General features: G+C 36.8%; 1 protein-coding gene across 6 annotated transcripts in view; it reads left to right on the top strand.

Moving 5' to 3' along the window:
• LOC125338239 (pseudouridine 5'-phosphatase) overlaps nucleotides 1-20,468 on the top strand; it is a 69,624-nt gene that overhangs the window by 30,993 nt on the left and 18,163 nt on the right. For all 6 annotated transcript variants that reach the window (XM_048328713.1, XM_048328742.1, XM_048328722.1 and 3 more), the window contains one exon: nucleotides 9,394-9,623. In XM_048328713.1, the coding sequence (XP_048184670.1) occupies nucleotides 9,394-9,623 (230 nt within the window). The remainder of the gene's footprint in view (nucleotides 1-9,393; nucleotides 9,624-20,468) is intronic.

Raw genomic sequence — 20,468 nt, 5'->3', positions numbered from 1 at the left:
ATGTTGTGCCCTTGACAGTTAAACAGACTTCCTACCATGCTATCTTTTCTTTTCCTTGCTGTTTTTGTTTTAATGGTAGGAAACTCTAGTGAGTCCATGCTGGGCTCAGTGAGCCTGTAACCCCTAAAGATCAGCCAATTAGCTGCAAACTCAGAATGGTGCTTCCTGTTTGGCTGATATCAAACATTTGGCCTTTACATCAAGTTCTAAAGGACTGCAACCCAAACATACTTTCATCAGGAAATCAGCAACACAGTTGATGCAGTTTTTGAATTATGTAAAATTTAGAACTTACATTCTTTCTGTGGTCGTGCATGTGTCCAGACTAAAATGAGAGTAATGATTTGATGAATAGGAAGTCTCTCTAACCAGAAGGATCTCTGATACTTTTTAGAGAGCAATAAGATGAGAAGATAAAATTCTTTATTTATAGACATTGCCTTCTAAAGTGGGGGTAGGCCGGTAGTTTCCACCTCTACTTTTGTAGCTTGGAGAAAGGATAACATATCATTGCAGATAGCATTTTTAAACAGTATGTCATAACAAATAAAGAAGGAGGTTGATCTGAGAGCTGTGTTTCCATAGTTTCATGAGATTCAGAAATGGAATAGAATAGAAATAGAATAGAATAGAACAGAATAGAAAGAATAGAACAAAACTATTTCAGTTGGAAGGGATGTACAAATGTTCTCTAGTCCAACTGCCTGTTCAGGGCTAACCAAGTTAAAGCATTCATGGCAATTAAATCAAGCAGTGCATGACATCACCTCTGTCACACTGTCACCTTCACAGCAGCAATCCTGACTTCATCTGAGGATTGAGAGAATGTGTATATAATTAATAGCACCAGTGATGGGCTTGCAATTGTTGTAGCAAACCAGATTACATAAAAAATATTTTTAGATAATTTTGTTACTTAAGTCAACAAACAGCAGCTTCTTTTTCTAAGTGAGATTGTTTTGTTTTGTTGAGTGCTTTTAGTGTTCAGAGGCTGCTAAGGTTTCTTGGATTTGTTTTTGTGAACTTAATGGATTATCTTGGAATTGGTTAGAAATCTAATCAACCTGACAAAGCTCTGAGTGGTAATGTTAACTTTTCTTTGATTAAAAAAAGTGATGAAATCTTGAAAAGTTCTACCACATTTGATGTGGTGTCATATCACATTCAGTGTGGGAACTGTAAATGATTTTGGAAAAAAGGAGTAGTCTTTTTAATACAGAAGCTATATTTATCCTTAATACTTCCATTTGTGTACAACTGAACATAAATCATCAAGACATGCATAATGTATGCACACTTAATTTAAACACTGTATGGACCTTTCAGTTTCCTTTAGTCTTTTTCTCAGCAGTAAGTCTTTTCTTCCAGATATACACCAAACACTCTTGGACAGCTTGTGTCATGTAACTTTACAGCAAAATGAAGTGGACTTGAATATGGGTGTCTAAAGAGCCTTGATTTTGCCTCCCCAGAGGTCAAGTGTCCTCTCTGCTCATGCTGCTTAGTGTGAGTAGAAAAGTAACTGTATCTACAGTGATGAATGAACAGATATATGTGAGGGAGTACTGAACATCTGTGAGAAAAGCACGAAGTTGTATTTGACCACTGCTGTTTAACATTCTTGTTGGCAACATGGACAGTGGGGTTCAGTGCACCCTTAGCAAATTTGCTGAGGATACTGGGCTGTGTGGCCAGTCAGCATGCTGAAGGGAAGGCGTGCCATCCAGAGGGACTTGGACAGGCTTGAGAGGTGTGTCAATGAAAACCTCATGAAGGTCAACAAGGCCAAGTGCAAGGTTCTGCACCTGAGTTGAGGTCATCCGAAGCACCAATACAGGCTGGGCAGAGAATAGACTAAGAGCAGCCCTGGTAAGAGAGACTTGGGGGTGTTGATTGACAAGAAGCTCAACACAACCTGGCAATGTGTGCTCACATCCCAGAAAGCTAACTGTGACCTAGACTGTATCCAAAGAAGCGTGTCCAGCAGGTCAAGGGAGGTTATTCTGCCCTTCTACTCTGTTCTTTTTGAGACCCCACCTGGAGTGCTGCATCCAGCTGTGGGGCACCTAGCGTAAGAAGGATTTGCACCTGTTGAAACGAGTTCAGAGGAGGACCACGAAGATGATCAGAGGGATGAAGCCTCTCTCCTTGAAGACTGATTGAGAGAATAGGGGTTGTTCAGCCTGGAGAAGACTCAAGGGAGACTTAATAGCACCTTCCAGTAGCTCACGAGAAAGCAGAAGAAGGACTTTTTACAAGGGCATGAAGTGACAGGACAAGGAGGAATGGCTTCAAACTGAAAGGGAGTAGGTTTAAGTTTGGTATTAGGAAGAAGTTCTTTTCTGTGAGGATGGTGAGGCACTGGGAGAGATTGCCCAGAGAAGCTATGAATGTCCCATCCTTGGAAATGTTCAAGGCCAGGCTGGATGGGTCTTTGAGCAACCTGACCTATAAAAAGTAGGCCCTGCCCATGGCAGGGGTGTTGGAACTAGATGATCTCTAAGATCCTTTCCAACACAAAACATTCTGTGAATTTGTGCAGAAACTATGTAAAGAAAGAGTATGATGACTGGTATAGTTCTTCCAACAAATATTTCAGTGCACAGGTCTGAAAATCTGTTGATTAATACAGTGTTCTTTTAAAAAGTCTGTAGCCATGTTGTTTCTTCTTCAGAATAGGCTGCATCTGAGCTACAAGACTTAGCAAGTGTAGTCATATTAGCACGGGCTACATGGTGTAGACAAGCTCCAAAAGTATAGCAGGGAAAGAGAAACAAACCATACATGTGCATCAGCAAAGAGAAACAGGATAAAAGAAGTAGTAGATTAAAAGACTAGTCAAACATGATATGAAAATAAAAATAAAAACAAAAACAATTGTGTTTCTGAATGAGGGCAAGTAGTTCAGGTTAAATAAATAAATAAGCTACACCACCCCCAACTACCCCCCCCAAGAAAGCATAAGCATATGTAGATACGATAAAATATACATAGGGAAAGATCTGGTTGCCCATATGGTTACAGTTTTTGTTCTCTGTTAAAAAGACCTTTTTAACATATTTCCATACCCCACCCTATTTTTTTTTCAAACCACCACATTTCTTATCAAAAAGTTTGGGGCGAAAATCTTTCCTTTGGCTTATAAAAGGACAGTTGACAATAAAATAAATGTGATTGATAGTACTTATTATTACATAGTACAAAGGAAAGTGGTCTGTATAGCTTATTGGAATAAGGAGAATGAGTATCTTTTCAACAATTAAAATTAACGGGCAAACAAATTGCATATTGCGATTATGAAATACAGACAAACATAGCACAGGAATGTAATTGGATCAATCACCAAATAACCAGTAACTACCTGGAGAGAGGGATAAGACAATCTGTAAAATGTCCTAAATACCTCACTTTTTCTAAAGTATTTTTGTAGTCCCCAAAACTATGTCAAAGGATACACAGCAGCAGTAGGTAGCACTAAAGTTGTTACTTTAATCATAATAATTTGAGGCTTATGTGAGTGAAGGTTGTTGAACTAGATGGTCCTTGTGGAACCCTTCCATCTCAGGCAGTTCTGTGATTCTGTGAAATGAGAAGTAATATTTTTTGTTTAACTAATTAGTGTGGAGAAGCTTTGGAACGCAGCAAGTCATTTTCATATCAATTTTAAAATACCCATTTTCTATTTTGAGTTGGTTTAAGAGTTCACGTGTTTACTTTCTAAAAAAAACAACTATGAAGAAAAAGGCACAGAATAATCACTCTAAGTCTAGCCAAAGTTTTTCATCATTTTCATAGATGTAGCCTTCAGCATTCTGTAATAATTTAACTTGAACTTCCACTTGAATGTGAAGAAGAATACACAGAATCTATGGAAACTTCACAATGTAACCTGATTTCATTGACTACTTAATGCTTGCATTTAATTAGTTTAAGAAATAAACTGTATTTATGGTATTTTGTTTGTATGGGGGTATTGTTGTTGTTATTATTATTATAATTATTATTATTATTATTTACTGTCTTGAACTAAAGTAATCCTACGTTATACTGTTTCTTAGATTATTAGACATCTGACACTGTAATTGCTTTAATAAGGACAATAATAATTTGGAATAATATGAGGTATTACTGTATATGATGATTCTCTCTTTCAGCCTGCTCAAAATGTTTTACAGTTGGTTAACACTTTAACTAAATTAGTTGTAAGCTATAAAGGATTATGTGCGATGGTTGGGGCAGATCTGAAAGCCCTGTGAGCTGTTTGAATTTTGTTTAAGGGTGGGAAAATGTGGATACTTCTGCTATATGTCCTTCCTAGCAGAACATGTTAGCTTTCGGATAAATTAAGGGCAACAATACACACACACATTTTCTATTTCTCTATTGCCTATTGATTTCTTGGGTTTTTTTTCTGGGATTGTGTAGTGGATAAAATACTATTAAGCAGAAATAAGATGTAATTGGTACCTAGGTGCCACTCAGGGGAGAACTAAACAGTGGCAAGGGTGGTATAGTACACTGTGGTGTTTGTGAAAGGATATGCCACTAAAAATGCCACTCTTTGTTTATTTGAGGCCTTCTCAGCCAGTTAGGTCTTGTAATGTAATTTTGAAGCTTAATTTTCATAGAATCTACCTTATAAATTCTAGGAGTTAACTTACTATGGTCCTATTTGCAATGTATACTTTCTCTTGAGAGAAGGTCATGTGAAGTTCATTTTTAAGGGCTTTTTCTTACATAGCTTATGTTCATCTTTTTAGGATTGAAACATTAGAGAAGGCAGGGGGGCTGTCTGTGTAGGCCTGAGCATTTATGAGACCTTGCTCCTGCAGTCTGTGCTGACAGTACACAAACCAGCTGTTTTCCTGAAGCTGGAAGACTGTAGGACTTTGGCTGTGTTTATAAGACAATCAAAAAGTGGATTTTCAGGCTAAGGTACTGTCAGATCTTGCTTTGTGATTGTCTGTATTATGGTGTTATGCCTTCAAATGAATCAACTGCAAGCAGAAATATGAACACCGGACATCATTCAACTGGGGAACAGAGGAAACTGAAATTAAGGTTCAGTCCTGAAGTGGCATGAATAATTCTCTTCCTTATCTCACGTGTTTGCCCAGTTCTTCATGGAGATCCTTTTCTTGTTTATCTTGAAAAACATTCTTATACACTACTGTAACATGTTCATAGACAAAAGTTTTGTTGGAGACCAATATTTGAAAAAAATAGAAGAGCTTTATAGTATTTCCTTCTTTGTCTGAAAGCATTTCAAAAGAAATAGATCTGAATCTGGACATGCAGAAGCGATTCAAGTTAAGAACAGTGTTTTGCTCGGGGATAGATAAATACAAGAAAAGGGATGGTACAAAAATTTGAAATTATATCAAATAAAATGTAGCAAACTCATATGTTCTGTTCACTGTTTTGAAGTATTGTGCATAGCACAGATCATGTTTGTATAAAGCTAAAAGGAAAATAAAAATTCCCTTTGCTTTCCGTCAATTTGAGTTTAGGAGCTTTCAGGAGTTTCACCTTGTTAATTTTCACCTCATGATCAATAATGTCATTTGATTATAAAATGTGATGGCTTAAAAGGAATAATGTAGAAAACAGTGTTGTAATAGCACGTAACTAATTAGATAGGGATACTCATTAGATCATTTTAGTGTAACGTTATTTGATTTCCTGAACTCTTGCTGTACATGTTTGTATTAGTCAATGAGAAAGAAAATGTGACAGTTAGCCCAAGGGTTTTGTTGTTCGGTATAAGTCTTATTTTTAGTTTGTCAGTTGATCCAATGTATTAGTCACCATGCTATCAGCTGAATCCAAAGAGAACAACACCACATTTGGAGTCTGATGGAGGAATAAAAGTTCCTTTTTCAAAAAAATAAAGTAATATATATGCTTTTCTTCAATTTTCAGAACAAAAGAGCCAATCTCTTTCTTTTAAATGTGTCTGTGGTCTCAGAAGAAATAGGTCCTTTCTGTTGGTTTGTTTTCTTTTTCTTTTCTCAAAGTTGATAACTTCATCAACATTTGTGATTGAGTTTTAAAGATGCTGACATTTAAAGTTGATCCTTCTCCTTTGCAGCTTCTGTAACAAAACTTATCTTACAATTCTTTTCACCTATTGTTCTGTGCAATAGTCACCAGTGTTTAACTATTGTAGTTAGTATATATTAAGCTTCTGTGTCTGATTTAAAACTTCTTATTTAAAGAGATAGCATAAAGATGCAGTACTTACCTCTTTGACTATCTGAAAACAAGAGTACATTTGTGGGATATTTATTCGTAATTTTTTTATAATTACTTGAAGAATTTATGTTGTTCTGCATAAGATATTTATTGCCTGTGTGCGACATTTGGACTGTATTCTTATGCTGGAAAAACAGAGATCTTTATTTCTTTTGATATTTCTTTAATTTTTATTCTTGCTGTATATGATTAAGCTTTCAGTAGGAGAGGTGGAGGGTAGTTGCAAGAAGTCTAGCAGAGGGATCCCTCTGGGATGGATGGGTCTTGATCCCTTACATGGTAGCTACAAGTAAGTTAGAAGTTAGGCAGGCCATGGGAATTTTCAGTATACTTCTTCATAGCCATTGAGTTTTGAATTGGTTGGTTTTGATTGTCATTTGATTGAAAAACCTTTGTAGCTGTAGAAGATATAATGACAGTATTTGCCAGGGGAAGTTTCTTACAGATCTTTAAAGCAGTTCCTCAATTCCCCTTCTGTTGATGTTTTCTTTTAAAAAAATTAAAACATTAGAAGGATACTAAGAAAGATATTATCTTCTTAATGAAGAATTATATGCTGAATTATTACAATAATTGTGTCAGTAATTTGATATGGTGGCAAAGTGTCTAGAGCTAAACTGGTGGTAATGGATGCAAACAAAAATGGATTTTCCTGATTTATAGCTTTTACAAAAAGGAAATCAAATCTGGAATGAAAATATTTTTCAGCTGCTACTGTTTTGAGCTTGTCAAGTTATGCTACCTATTCTTCCAAATGCAGTTTAATTTTTTTTCTGGGCAGCTGATTTGCCCCTGTTTTTTTTTTTTTTTTCCTATCTTGCTGTATTTACATGTATGTAAATAATATTTTTTTAAGTGGCATATTCTTATTAAAGTGCATTTTCTGAGTAATGTAGATATTTTCTCTCTGGAGACATTAGGGACAACTGCATTTTAGCTCCCTTGTTGTGAAGGAAGCCAAAAAGAGAAATCAAACACACATGCATACACATTTACACACTGAAATCATTATGTGCTTGGGGAACACAAGAGAGAACCCTGAAGAAATAAACTTTCTGCAACAGTGCTTTTCTGTGGCTGGCTACCTTCAGTAGAAACATAGAATAAACAGTGAGAGATTAACTGAAGCTGTGATGCAGTGGGACTAAAGAAAATTAGCTATTAGAAAAGAACACAACTTTAGAGAAAACTAACCATATCATAGCAAGGGTGTAGGAGATAGGAAGAGTCTTCTGCTTATGTAATCTTTGGACTGCTTTATATTACTACACTTATGTATGGTAGCCTTGATAAACATTGCAATTTATTAAGTTCCTTAGAATGAATGTATTTTATTTTAGGGAAGAGATGCTTATCCTACTGCTTTACATTAAGGAATGTTAATGCTTCCATTAATTTAATATAGACTTACTTCACATGATTCAGAATGAAGATATAAAGTATCTGGAATAAAAAGTTGGCTTGTATTAAACATCATATTTCAGTGAGAGAACATAGTAGCATCATTTGGGGAAAAATGCACTTGCTTCGTATGACCACTTAAGGGAGCATAGGAAGGCTTTTAAAAGGCTGAGATATTGACCGTAGATGAGCAGTACTGCTTGCCATGTCTGTCCAACTCAAAATCTAACATTAGAGAAGTGCATGTATTTAAAGTTTAAAGGCCATCTTCAAATACAAGCATGGGGCTGGAAATGTCAGTTATTAATTGTTTGATTAGATTCTGGAGAATAAATGAGAAATCTGTAGAGAGTCATACCTACAAGTTGTATTTCCAGATAGGTAGATTAGTTACTGCACCTATTCAGTAATCTATACACTTTACTATCAGTAGAACTTACAACTTCTCAAAGTTGGACATATGACTATACTTAAGAAAAATGTATGGCACATAATATGGTTATTTATAGAATTGAATGGCTGGATCACAAGGGAAACACAAATCAGAGATGCTGAGGTGGCAAAGGAGGAGTAGGAATGGCTTAAGGGAGCAGACACCAGACATAACTATGACAGTGAATCAGGAGGAACGGAATAAGATTATTTTTGTATAATCAGGCATGAAAAATCAGATAAGAATTCATGTAGTTGGAACATGAAAACAGAATTGTGCTCAAGTGTTTCAAAGAGCCAAAAGTCAATTGGAGTCTACTTGAACCAAAACTACCTGAAACTAATATCCTGTGTCCAGTACAGTTGGGATTAATGCCAAGAAGCACAGCTGAAATGATTTTACAGCTATGGAGGATTTTCTCTTGTGAATTGATAAAGACCAGACATCCATGCTTGTTCTTCACTAGGTAATGATAATTGTTTTGTCTGGGAGAGGTATCTAGCATTTAGAATGCTTCAGCACAGGAGCATTAAAACCCCTTCATAGAAAACTCAAAACTTGCACTGAATAGCAAAGTATGTTTCCATCTTACACAGACTGTTGTGTTTTCACTGTTCACTGCATTAACCTTCCCTAGAAGACTGGATCAGATTGAAGTTTCTACTCATAAGATTTGAGGTTTCATTACTCTGGGTTCACAGCATCAATAGATAAATCTCTGGTATTAACAACTGTGACTGACAGCTGCTCTCCTCTGCTCAGTGTTACCTGCTTTAGGAATTGCAAAAAGAGAAACTGAGCTATCTGAGGGGCTGGTTTGAGCCAGCTGGATACCTGCTTCAGAAATTAAAACTCTGCAATCCAGTGAGAAGAGTATATTTCTTTGATTTTTTTTTTTCCCAGAAGCATAACTGTATGTGAAAGAAAATGTTCTCCCAAACTCTCAGAGTTTCAACTAATAAACTTACATAATGTGGGGACCTTGCTTAATGAGTTTCCAATGGGTCTCATTATGTAGTGATGTTAATCACATTTTTGACATATTGTGAAAAGCCTTGTTTTATAACAGAAAAAGTAGATATGTAACTTACAGAATGTTCCATGATTTTTGAGTTTAGAAGGAACATTTCAGATATAGCAAGAATTTTCTTTTACACTGACTGTTTGGAATAGGTTTATTACTTTCAGTAAGACAGCATTGTTGAAGTATTGCTAAATGCTTTGTAATTGGGTATAAATGTTAATACATATACCAACTTACATGCATATATATAAAAACTAAAATGTATATATTTGCCTTGCAGGGGTGAATAAGCTGATCCGTCATTTACACAAACACAACATACCCATAGCTGTTGCCAGCAGCTCGAGTGAAGAGTCATTTCAGAAGAAAACAACCAGACACAAAGACTTATTCGGTCTTTTTCATCATATTGTGTTGGGAGATGACCCTGAGTTGAAGCGTGGCAAGCCACATCCTGATCCATTTTTACTTTGTGCAAAGAGATTTCACCCTCCTGCACCACCAGAGAAGGTAAGAGGGGGAGGGCACAAGTTAAATTTAGAAATTTTCTGTTTGGGCTATATGTTGATTTTTTTTTTAATGTGATAAATACTTAGATTAATATAAATATTCTAAAAGTCAGCAAACCCTGTTTTCAAAGATGTTTGTGCTGTCGAAGAGAGAGATTTTCCCCCACTACATCTAGAATTTGTTATGCAGATTGCTCTGACTTACTACATGGTAGCATGCAGCAAAAGGAAAATATAATGATTTTCTGCTGTATACATAAATCTGCAAGCTTAACTTCACTATTCAGAGTTTGGAAACAGTTATTTAAACATAGGTCAGTTTATTTTTCATCCATTCATGGCTGATTTACCTCTTAAGCGTTGAAACATTAAATATAGTTCTTTGTGGAGAGGACATATATTTTTCCTAAGCTACATCTTTCCACTAGCAGTCTAAATCGCTGAGATCATAGTTCGTGTTTCCGATTTAAAACTTTCAGTTTGAGCAATCTTTCTAAAATAGTAGATGTGTTTAGTTTTCCCATCTTATATATAACTTTCCAAACTTTATTCTGAAATAGAAATCTGTAGGGAGAATATTTCACATAAGCTGAGAGTTACTTAAAATAATGTCTTCATTTTTATTTTAAATTAAATTGCCTTTATCCTTAGAATATTTTTCTCGCTTCTTCTCTGTCCCAAGTGGAACGTAAGTTCTGAAGTTCTGGAGTTTCATTACTGTGGAAAAATACATTACATGCTAATTTGAAGGAAAAAATTTAGGTAAATTAGACTGTGATTACTGTTCTCTCAGTAGAATTATTGGGAAAAAAAGGCTAGACAAATACATATGGAATGACTAGCTAAGATTCCTCAGCCTTTCATACTTCAAGTTCTCACCCAGAGTCTAAGTGGTATTTTCATTGCCTGGGAATACAAAGTGAATTAAGTTTGATGCAGTGTGGTTTACTGTCAAACAGTTAACCAAACTGGGTTTGGGTTTTGGTTTGGTTTGATTATTTTCTGTTGCAATTTCTCTTGATGTTCTGTATATGTGAATCTACTTCATTTGTAAGCTTGCATATTCAGAAATGATACACCAAATATACATATACAAGGAAACAATGTCATCTGTGCTAATGGCAAATTAAATATAATTTCATGTGAGGAGCAGAGGAGCAGCTTTCCCAAAACTCTTAGTATGTGGTTCTATTTCAGAAAACCCACAAGGTGGTAATACTTAAAAAGAACAAAACATTAAAAAACAACACAAAACCAAGCAAAAAACCAGTGGACCAGTGACATGTGTAGATACTTGTATTTGATCCTTTAGTTGTGTTAGCATTGAAAAAAATATATGAAGAAATAGTAGCATCTGTATTACACTTAATAGTTTTAAAATTTAAAGGTATGTTAGACAAAGTCACAGATTGTTTATAGTAGTTCTGTATTTTTAATTTTGTTAACTCTTCTGTGAAGAAGAACATAAATGTTTGAATCCATATTTTTCCTTTATAAGAAATTTACAGCATCAAATTCCCTTAGTGCAGATAATTCAGCTGAACTTTTTTTTGTTGCATCTACAAAAGTCACAAATGTTAAAGTGTGAGAAATTTGCACATGCACAGAATTCCCAAGAGGAAGGAAATGAAAACAGTACATGCAAAACTATCCAAAACATTTGTGACCAGTTGCAGTATAATGGTGTCATCTTCAGAGTTTTGTCCCAAGTGGTGAACTAATAGAGCTGCAGGCTTGGATTTCATGCCAGCAATCAGTAACATCCAAGGCTGCAGCCAACTATCAGGAGATAAAGGTAATGTCTACATAACCAAGTAACTGGACTCAAGCAAAACAGGTTGTTAGAGCATCATAGCTAGTGCTTAGGCCCATACACCTATGCTATATATTATTTAAATGTTTTCTACTGGATTAGATTTATTGTGATCCTAGGCCGAGATAAGGTTCTTTGGAGCTTTACATATTCTTAAGCATTGGAGGTTTCTTGATGAGTGCCTGGAAAGAACTTTCACTGGAGCTTCCTGCTAGAGCAACCTAGTACATACCAAAACTACACAGTGAAACAAACTACCAGGGAGCAAGTGAGAGCTTTCAGGTTTGCTTTAAAACTTCACTGCTGCTCTAAGCAAAAAATACAATGTAGACAGAAAAAAACAAATGCAGAGTTTAGCTGTAGTGGTGTATCAGCCAGTGGCTGCTGCTATACAGGCATGCTTCTGCAAGTAGACCGGTATTTAAAGTGATTTATAAATGGATATTATATCTGCTTTACCGTCATTGAAGGATGTCGTAAATATCATCTCAGAATTTCTTAAATGTTGACCTTTTGATTTGCAGTCTTTGGTTAACTAGGAACTTAATAAGCATAATGATAAAATGATAGCACAGGAATTTCAAAAAAGATACATCCTGCAAATTCAGCCTAGGTCTTCTAACTTGTGCTGCACGAAGCATCATATGAACTTCCAACACTAGTAACAATGCACAGTCATGTAAGTAATTAAGTAAATCAGTCAGGTAATCAAAATAGGATCTCGAAATTAAATACTAGAAATTTTGTATTTTACTATATATTTTTTTTAATATATTCCAAATTCTGCTCTTAAATGCACAGATGCAACTTGTATGAAAACCGTCTGGAGCTGTACATATGTAGAAACAATGTGTTCTCGAATGTTATAGAAATTTCAGGCCACAATATTCAAAACACTGTGTTCTTTTTCATACATTTTATTTAGACGATTGAAAGACACTTTTCAGTGTTATTCTGTTTGGATTCTGGTCAGGGAATACTTAAACAAACTGGACATTGATAAATCCAGGGACCCTAATGGGATGTACTCTCAAGTGCTGAGGGATCTGGCAGATGTCTTTGAAAGACCGCTTTCCATAATCTTTGATCTATCATGGCCATTGGCAGAAGTGCTTGAAGGCTGGAGACAGCAAATGTTACTCCTGTCTTGAAGCTGGGCAAGAAGGATGACCCAGGGAACTACAGACTTCTCAGCCTCATCTCAATCCCTGGAAAAAGATGATGGAACAACTAATCCTGAAAACCATTTCCAGGCACAGTAAGGGCAAGCAAACCATCAGGAGTAGTCAGTATGGCTACACCAAGGGAAAGTCATGCTTGACAGCTTGATTAACTTCTTTGATTAAGTGACTGGCCTGGTGGACGGGGTGAGAGCAGTGGCTGTTGTCTACCTGAACTGCAGCAGTGCCTATGACACTCTCACCTGTATGATGTGGATGAGCAGACAGTGAGGTGGTTTGAAAACTGGCTGAGTGGCCAGGCCCAGAGGGTTGTGATCAGTGGCGCAAGTCTAGTTGGGTGCTAGTGATTAGTGGTGTGCCCCGGGGGTGAGCACTGGGTACTGTTTAACATCTTCTTTAGTGGTCTGGCTGTAGTTAAGAGAGTGCTCAAGAGGATCTTGATTGTTGATTTGTTGATTGTACAACTAAAACAGGATAAAGAAGGCTGATTTAGTACTTAACATGACCATCATATAAAAGGATGCTAAAACCTTTTTTTTGTGTTATCCCTTTATTTTTTAACTTTTTCCACTTTTTTTTTTTTTTGGCCATTCAATTCCACCATTTTTAGTGTATGCATGTAGTGTATATATTTTACTTACTATGGTTTTCAAGCATGTATTTAATTAGTGATGTTTCTCTTATTCCTTTTGTATACCTGGAGGTTGAATGTATTAGGAGTACTTTACTTAAAATACAGAAATTACAGACATGAACAGCCATTCTAGGTGGTGCACTGAGCTGTAAATTGGAATCCCTGCTGTTGAAATCACGTATTTTAATCACCATAAATCTTCCCCTTTTCCATTTTATGAATTTATTGGCTTATACTCTTTCCTGAATGTTTGCAATTCACAAGTTTTTATTTTAGAAATAAAAAAGGGCATTAAATGTAAAAACACTGACATTTTTCAGCTTAGTTCAAATTTACGTTAATGGCTGTTTCTTCAAGCTTGGCTCTAGTCTTTCTTTGAATAGGCATACATTACCAATTTTTTCTCATCTGAAACAACCTTCTAAATAGCTATTCATGGTATAAACCATTCTGATTTACCCAAGCCCTGCTGTCTTATCTCCTTGGACTCACAGTTCTTACCAGCTGTTTTAGCATATTGTTAGATATTTGTTTTTTCCAGTGGATATAACCTGTGATCATAATGGTCAGAATATACCTGACTTTTAAAGTGTTAGGCTGCATTCGGGAGGACAGATAACAAAGAGTTTGTTAATGATAACTGTTGTTCTCAGACAGTGTGGTCTGACAGAGACATACAGCACATGCCAGTGGCTGCTTACTATGAAGAGGGATCAAGGTTGCTCCACAGCTCTTTCTGGCTGAAGGTGCATTTTGAGGTAGAAAGTAGAATTTGGTCTTTCTTTTCAGAAGCCACTGTCTTGTCCGTACTGATGTTTTACAGTTCATGAATTAATTAGGCATTTGATGGGTTAAAGTCAATAAAGAACTTCTTGTCTGCTTTGTTGATGCCAACTCCAGTGTAGCCATGTCGTTAGTAGACTGAATGAAGGTCTGGGATGTTTGAGTGTTTCTGGGGTGTGTGTTTTCTTCTTGCCCCTCATCTTCAAGGTTGTACTCTATCAATGTTGCTGTTAGCCTTGCATCCTGTGCTACACTGTGACCGGCTTCCAAACACAGCAGAGAAGATTCTCCCGTGGCAGAAGTGTGTCGTGGTGTGGGGATGGTCCACCCTGGGAGGTGGTGGGACAGCTGAGCAACTGATTCAGTGCCATGAGAGATTGAAAACACTGCTCCTGAGTACACACACCTTGCTTGTTTTGCAACAAAAGCAGAGTTCACTCCCTTAAACAAATTTAGATTACATAGATTTAGGTAACATGGGTTTCACTGTTATTGTACATGGAGTGATTGAGAGGCAAATGAAGTATGTCCCATCATTTGTGTATACCCAGATTAGTTTAGTTCTATCGTGTAGAACCTGCCCTGAAGTTTTGAAAATGGATAGCAGGTGAAATCTGAAAGGGTGTATCTATGGACTTGGAACAGAATATTTCCACTTGTCTGCCTTCTAACCAAGATGAGGTGCCAAGTCCAAGGAACATCCCTTTTTCTGATTTTATAGCTTTTTGGAGAAATGGGATTTTTTTGCTTTTATGTGTACATCCAAAATTGCCCAGTCTCAACAGCTTGAGTCTTTTCATCAGGAACTAAAAATACCTTGTAGTTAGTCTTTTGTAAAGCATAATTGGAAAACTGGTTCCAGCACATTTCTAAACTGCCAAGAAAAGTCCTCCATAGAGAACATAACAGCAATCTGGGACTTCTGTTTTCTTTTTAAAGCAGATCAGAAGAGAGTTTTATCCTTGTCTTGTCCACTCTATGGGCTACTTTCTGAAAAAATGTAGGAAAACATCTTCTTGTGCATTTTTGAACCTGAGAAATTCAATCTTCCAACCTTTGGGCTTCCTTGGGAATTGTCCTAGTTATCACATGGTACATTAGCTCTTTGCTCAGAAAGGTTCTTGGCTAGAACTTCTTCCTGAGTTCCTGAAGCCTTTACTTTTCTTGATCTGCAATGTGACTGAAGACTTATTTCTAGATGGCAAGTTGTTTTTTGACTATTTAGTATATTTTGCTGGACTAGTTCTTGAATTCCTGCTACTATGGGGCACTGCAAAATAATTAACAGCATAACTTTTTGTATGGGTTCCTCTCCCTTCTAGAGAAGCTATTGATTTCAGACAAACACTGAAGAAATTTAAAGGAATAAATTATTAATAAATCATCATTTTAAATTGTAAATAGGTAAAAATAAAAATAAATAGGTATTGAACAATATAGTTTTATGTGTTAAGACCTCCATCTTGAAATATTTCTAGAAGCTTTAAAGCTTGGGATGCAAAGATGCAGGACTCTGGTGGAATGTACTGTTGGCTGAATCCTGCACCTTCCTCAGCTGCTACACAATCTAAGCATGTAGCCCTTACTTGTGTCTCCCAGGCTGGATGATGAAGTCTGTTGTTAGGAAGCTTGCCTTCCAGCTGTAGAGAAAAGAATGTGAGGTATTTCACCATGTCTCACAAGCTAGGACTTCTGAAGATCTGCTTGTCACAACCCACTGGTAGAGGGTGTGATGTTGGTTATAGGTTCTTGTCAGGTGGAGAAAAGGCACTGGACCATGTGTCGGGGAAGTCCTATGTTTTATTATACAGTCTTCTTAACTGTGGCAACCAGCCCAATGTTTACACTCAAAAGGTATTGGCTAACACACCCTTAAATTCTTACAATACATGTCCACAAAAAGTATCGGCTAACAGGCCCTTAGTTTTGTACAGTACACTTCATAATTCCCACAAAAACTCTTCAGAAGGTGCTGTCTCACGAACAAGTCACCACACCACTATACAAAAGTAATGAGTTGGGGTGGGGGAACTGAGCAGAAGTCTCAAAGTGGAGCAGGAAGTTGCCTCGACAGCACTTCCCCACCTCCATGGGACCCTCTCTTCTGATCACCTTTCCTGTAGCAATTCTCTGAATATTTGAGACAAAACATGCTTAGGTCCTCTACACTTACTATGCACAGGCATCTTTTCCCTAAATTCATAATAGGCCACCATTTTATACTTACAAGATAATTAAAGGAAGGAGACTTTGTTTGTTTGTTTGTTTTCAGGGTTTTTTTCAATTATCATGCTCTTGGTTCCTATGGTTGATTTACTTCCTCCCTTTTCTTCTGAAGCATGTGTACTTCTGTGTTCACACATGTACACATCCACTCTGCCAACCTACCCATCCCCATGCTGGCAGTCTTTATTATATATTTGTGGAAGAAAAATGAGGTATTGCATGGCTTGCAAGTAATTTAACTTTTAAGTGTTCCAGATATTGCCCTTGTTACTGCAGTGCATGTTTATTTATGGATGTATTTGTCTTACAGAGATGAAAAAAGTCATTGAAATTCCATGCAAAAAGTAACCTGGTCAAGGTTTGCTTTCACTTAAGGTATCTTTAATGATTGAAAGAGGAAAGAAGGATTATAATTAGTTCTTAGTCTTTGGGGTACCCTACTTGGGGGGTGGAGAGGTAGGAACACATTTTTTTCCTTGCATTTGTCTTGATAATGTATCAAGTAGCTGCTAAGGAACTTGATGAAATGTGATGCAGAATAATAAATTATGCTCTGCAGCCTTCTATGCTTCTACGTGAGGTGAGTGTGTAAGCACAAAGAGACTGGTACACCTCCAAATTCAAAAAGCATTATATTCAGATTAGCAGGTCACTGGAGATGCATTGCTAATTGTTTTAGGGAACTCATTATGGGTATTATCACATATTAATTATGCATGGTAAGTAGTAAAAAAGAGGGGGAAAATCCTTGTTTTATGATAACTTGCTCACTGAATTATCTTTTCTTTCTTTCAAGACCTTGAGCGTTTTCTTAGAGATGCCAAACAGCAGTCATTGAATAATTAGATTTTAATTAACAAGAATTTTCACAAAAAATGTTTTTAATGTCTTTTGAGTTATAGCAAGCATGAATAAATCCTCTTTCAATAAGATCTAGTGCACTGATCCTCTCTGTATCTGGAGTTACCTTTGTAATCACCCAGAGCTTGTTGTAACAATGGTTTTCAACAGTTTCAGGACAAAGAATGAAGACTGAAAGAAGGAATTGCATAGTTGGCAATATTTTTGGTTGCTTCTTTGTAAATTATTGTCATATTGTCAGCTATGCGTTGTTTTAATGCACTAAGGGTAGGGAATGGCGAGTTTATTTTTTTGCTGTTTGTTTAAATTACTTGTTCTTTGTGGAGATGTGGTTGTAGGTAATATTCAGAGAGCTGGTATTACATGATAGGGTTCTTACTCTGTTGTGTGATAAAGAATTTGTAAGAGTCTGTCTTTTTGGCATGGTTGCAGAAAACCTACATATAGAACCATCAATTAACACTGCTAAATTATTTATAGTCTAAACAGGGCAAAGCTTTTTGCTCAGACTGATTGCTGCATCACAAAATAAGTGCACTTAGAAGGTGATTACAAAGTGTACTCCATGAAGCAGTATTGGAGATTTTTTCTAAATTATTGTTGTGATAGGTGTTATAAAGATAAAAGACCTTGTAGTATAAAAAGAACTGAAGACATGAAGACATGTCTGCTAAAAAAGGGTGCCTAACATTTCCATTTCAGCATCTTTTAATCTTAGAATAATAGCATAATTCAAAGCCAAGAAGGAAATGGTTCAAGTTAAACTTGAGTAAGACTGAAGTGATTCTGATTTAAAGTAGAATACAATTCCAAGCAGTAGCAGAAATGCTACCCTCCTATTCCATTAAAGAAAAGCTTTTCATTTTTGTCTAAATGCTACTGAATATAGGAATTGCTGTTCATGCTCAAATTCAGTGTCCAGCTTATTTGGCACCATCTCTGATGATAGCTAATAATCACAGTTTAATAATCACCTTTTAGCTAGAGGGGGTTAATTTATCCACTTAAATTCTGTTGCTCCCATATCAAGTTGTTTTTTAACAAGAACAGATGTAAAAACAGGCTATAGTAACCCATTCACAGGATCTGTGTTTTTTCTTGACACTGATGTGTGCCTGGGACAATGAATTCTGTATATGTTGCATATGTTCCAATGTCAGCTTTTTATATGTTATGAGTGAGAAAGATAAGAAGTAATTGATCTGCCACTCAGTATTGTAAATGCTGCTTGTCACATCCCTTTTTATTTTTTGCTCCCTAAATAAAGCCCTTTAGAGTCTGTTCAAAACCTCACCATCTGAAAGGGTTGTTTTGGGTTTTTTTGTGGGGATGAGGGCAGTGATATGGTTGGTTGTTTGGTTTTTTTCTCCTCATAATCATTCTGATTGCATTTCTTCAAACCCTTCCTATCAAAAACATTTTAACATAGAATAATGTCTGTGAGATCTAGTACATGGAGCATTCCAGATGAGACTATTTTATATATATCTCTGAATATAAATAATATCACCCAAGATCTAAATTTTCACTGAGCTGATCACCCAAGTTCTGAATTTTCACTGAGCTGTTTACAGTGATGTCCAATACATAAAGCAAACGTTAGAAAATGCGTCCTGCCACATTTCTTGACCATTTTATTTCATTTGACACTTGACTGCCCAATAGACTATCACTCCAAAGTTCTTACAGATGTTATCCCAGATGACCTACAAAACTTTGTGTTATCAGCAGGTTTTACCAAGTATAGAGATAAGGATTACTAGTCAATACTTCCCTGAATAGCACCAGAATTATTTTAAAATGCAACTGCAACTATTTTCTAAGATAGTGGCGTGGTAATGGAAATGGCTTTTGATGTTAGTAACTCCTTCACTTCATAGGTTAGTTGCTTCAAAGCCCCAAGGTTTTGCTGACTAGTAAAGACTAGTTGATGCAATTTCATCCATTGCTGAAAATATCTTCTGTTACAGAACATGTTTTCCTCCATAAGAAAATTGTCCTCTTTCTCCTGAACAGACACCTGGTCACAGTGATGTATTCAGTTTGTCTCCAGAACATATTATTGCATCTTGTACCTCAGACTGGAGACATTAGAGGTTGCCTGTTGTCCTCAACTTCAAAACTATTACAGACTCAAAATATTCCTGATTCAAAAAAGTGCCATGGGTGCAAAAAGTATAATAGCAGGTAACTTATCTTACTGCTTTTCACTCTCAATAATGCAATTACCCAAGCAAATTAAAACAAAACCTTTGATTTTTTCAAAGAATGATCATGTATCTAAAGTAGAATGCATTTGCAGTCTTTAGATTAGCTATGATATATCATTGGAAGACTGATATCTGTTGTGAGTTTTTAAATTTCCAGGCCAAAAATTTTCATTGAGAAGATTTTTTTTCCTTAAATTTCAGCAAATAAGTTTGCAGTTTTTTTAAGATGTTCCTCTGAAGATAATATTTTTGCAATTATAGTAATAACTAGTAAAATGGTCATATGATAATTCCATGAAGAGTTATATTGTGTAGAGTAGGTGTTTGAAGTTTACGAAGGTGGAATTCCTGTAGTCATGTGTTCTAGAAGTCAGGAATAATGCTATGACTCTACCATATGTGACCATTACTGCATCTGGGAATGATTCCCTGGTTTCCTGATGTTTGTGTGCTGCTCAGTGTGGTCATCATATTTACATTTAAGTACACATTAAACCATGAGTGGATAAAAAGCATCATATTCATGTGTGCTGGATCACAGGCATGGAGCCCACTCTGGACAACTGTTGGAGCACTGTGTGTTGGGGTTTTAGTTTAGTCTTAGTTTTTTTTTCCTGTTAAAGGAATTTTCTCCCATATGCATGTTGCTAGGGGACAAATAGCTGTACTTAAGAAAGACAAAAAGAGGAGTGGGGCGGGCCTGGCTACTCCTTTGTCTACACCTGGGTGTGGGGTCAGTTCGCTCTGAGCGTCCGGAGAGAGAAGCTGCAGAAAAAGGAGCTGCTGCTTCTTTCTTTTTGGCCGTTCTTTTCTTCCTGCTGGAAACAACGCCAGGACCCCAAAAGCCGCTTTCCCTGCCCTGCTGGAGACCGGGCTGTGGCTGCCCTGCCCCGCTGCTGCTTCGAGCTTTCGCTACGCTGTAGCCCTGCTCGCCCTGCCTGCCTGGGCCTCCGTGGGTTTTTCCCATCTGGATACATCTCGTCTGCCACCCGGGATTTGCGTTCGTCCCTGCCATTCCAGCCTGCTGTTCCTGAGAGTCCGGGATCAGCTGCCCAGCGGTTTGTGAAGCCTTTGTTCCATCCCTTCCCGGGATCCCAGGGCACCAGAGCCGCGGGTTTCCCGAGCTCGCTCCAGAGCG

Source organism: Corvus hawaiiensis, chromosome 2, assembly GCF_020740725.1.
Source record: "Corvus hawaiiensis isolate bCorHaw1 chromosome 2, bCorHaw1.pri.cur, whole genome shotgun sequence".
Classification (NCBI taxonomy): domain Eukaryota; kingdom Metazoa; phylum Chordata; class Aves; order Passeriformes; family Corvidae; genus Corvus; species Corvus hawaiiensis.
The sequence above is the reverse complement of the archived record's forward strand: the minus strand, read 5'-3'. Positions and strand labels throughout refer to the sequence as shown.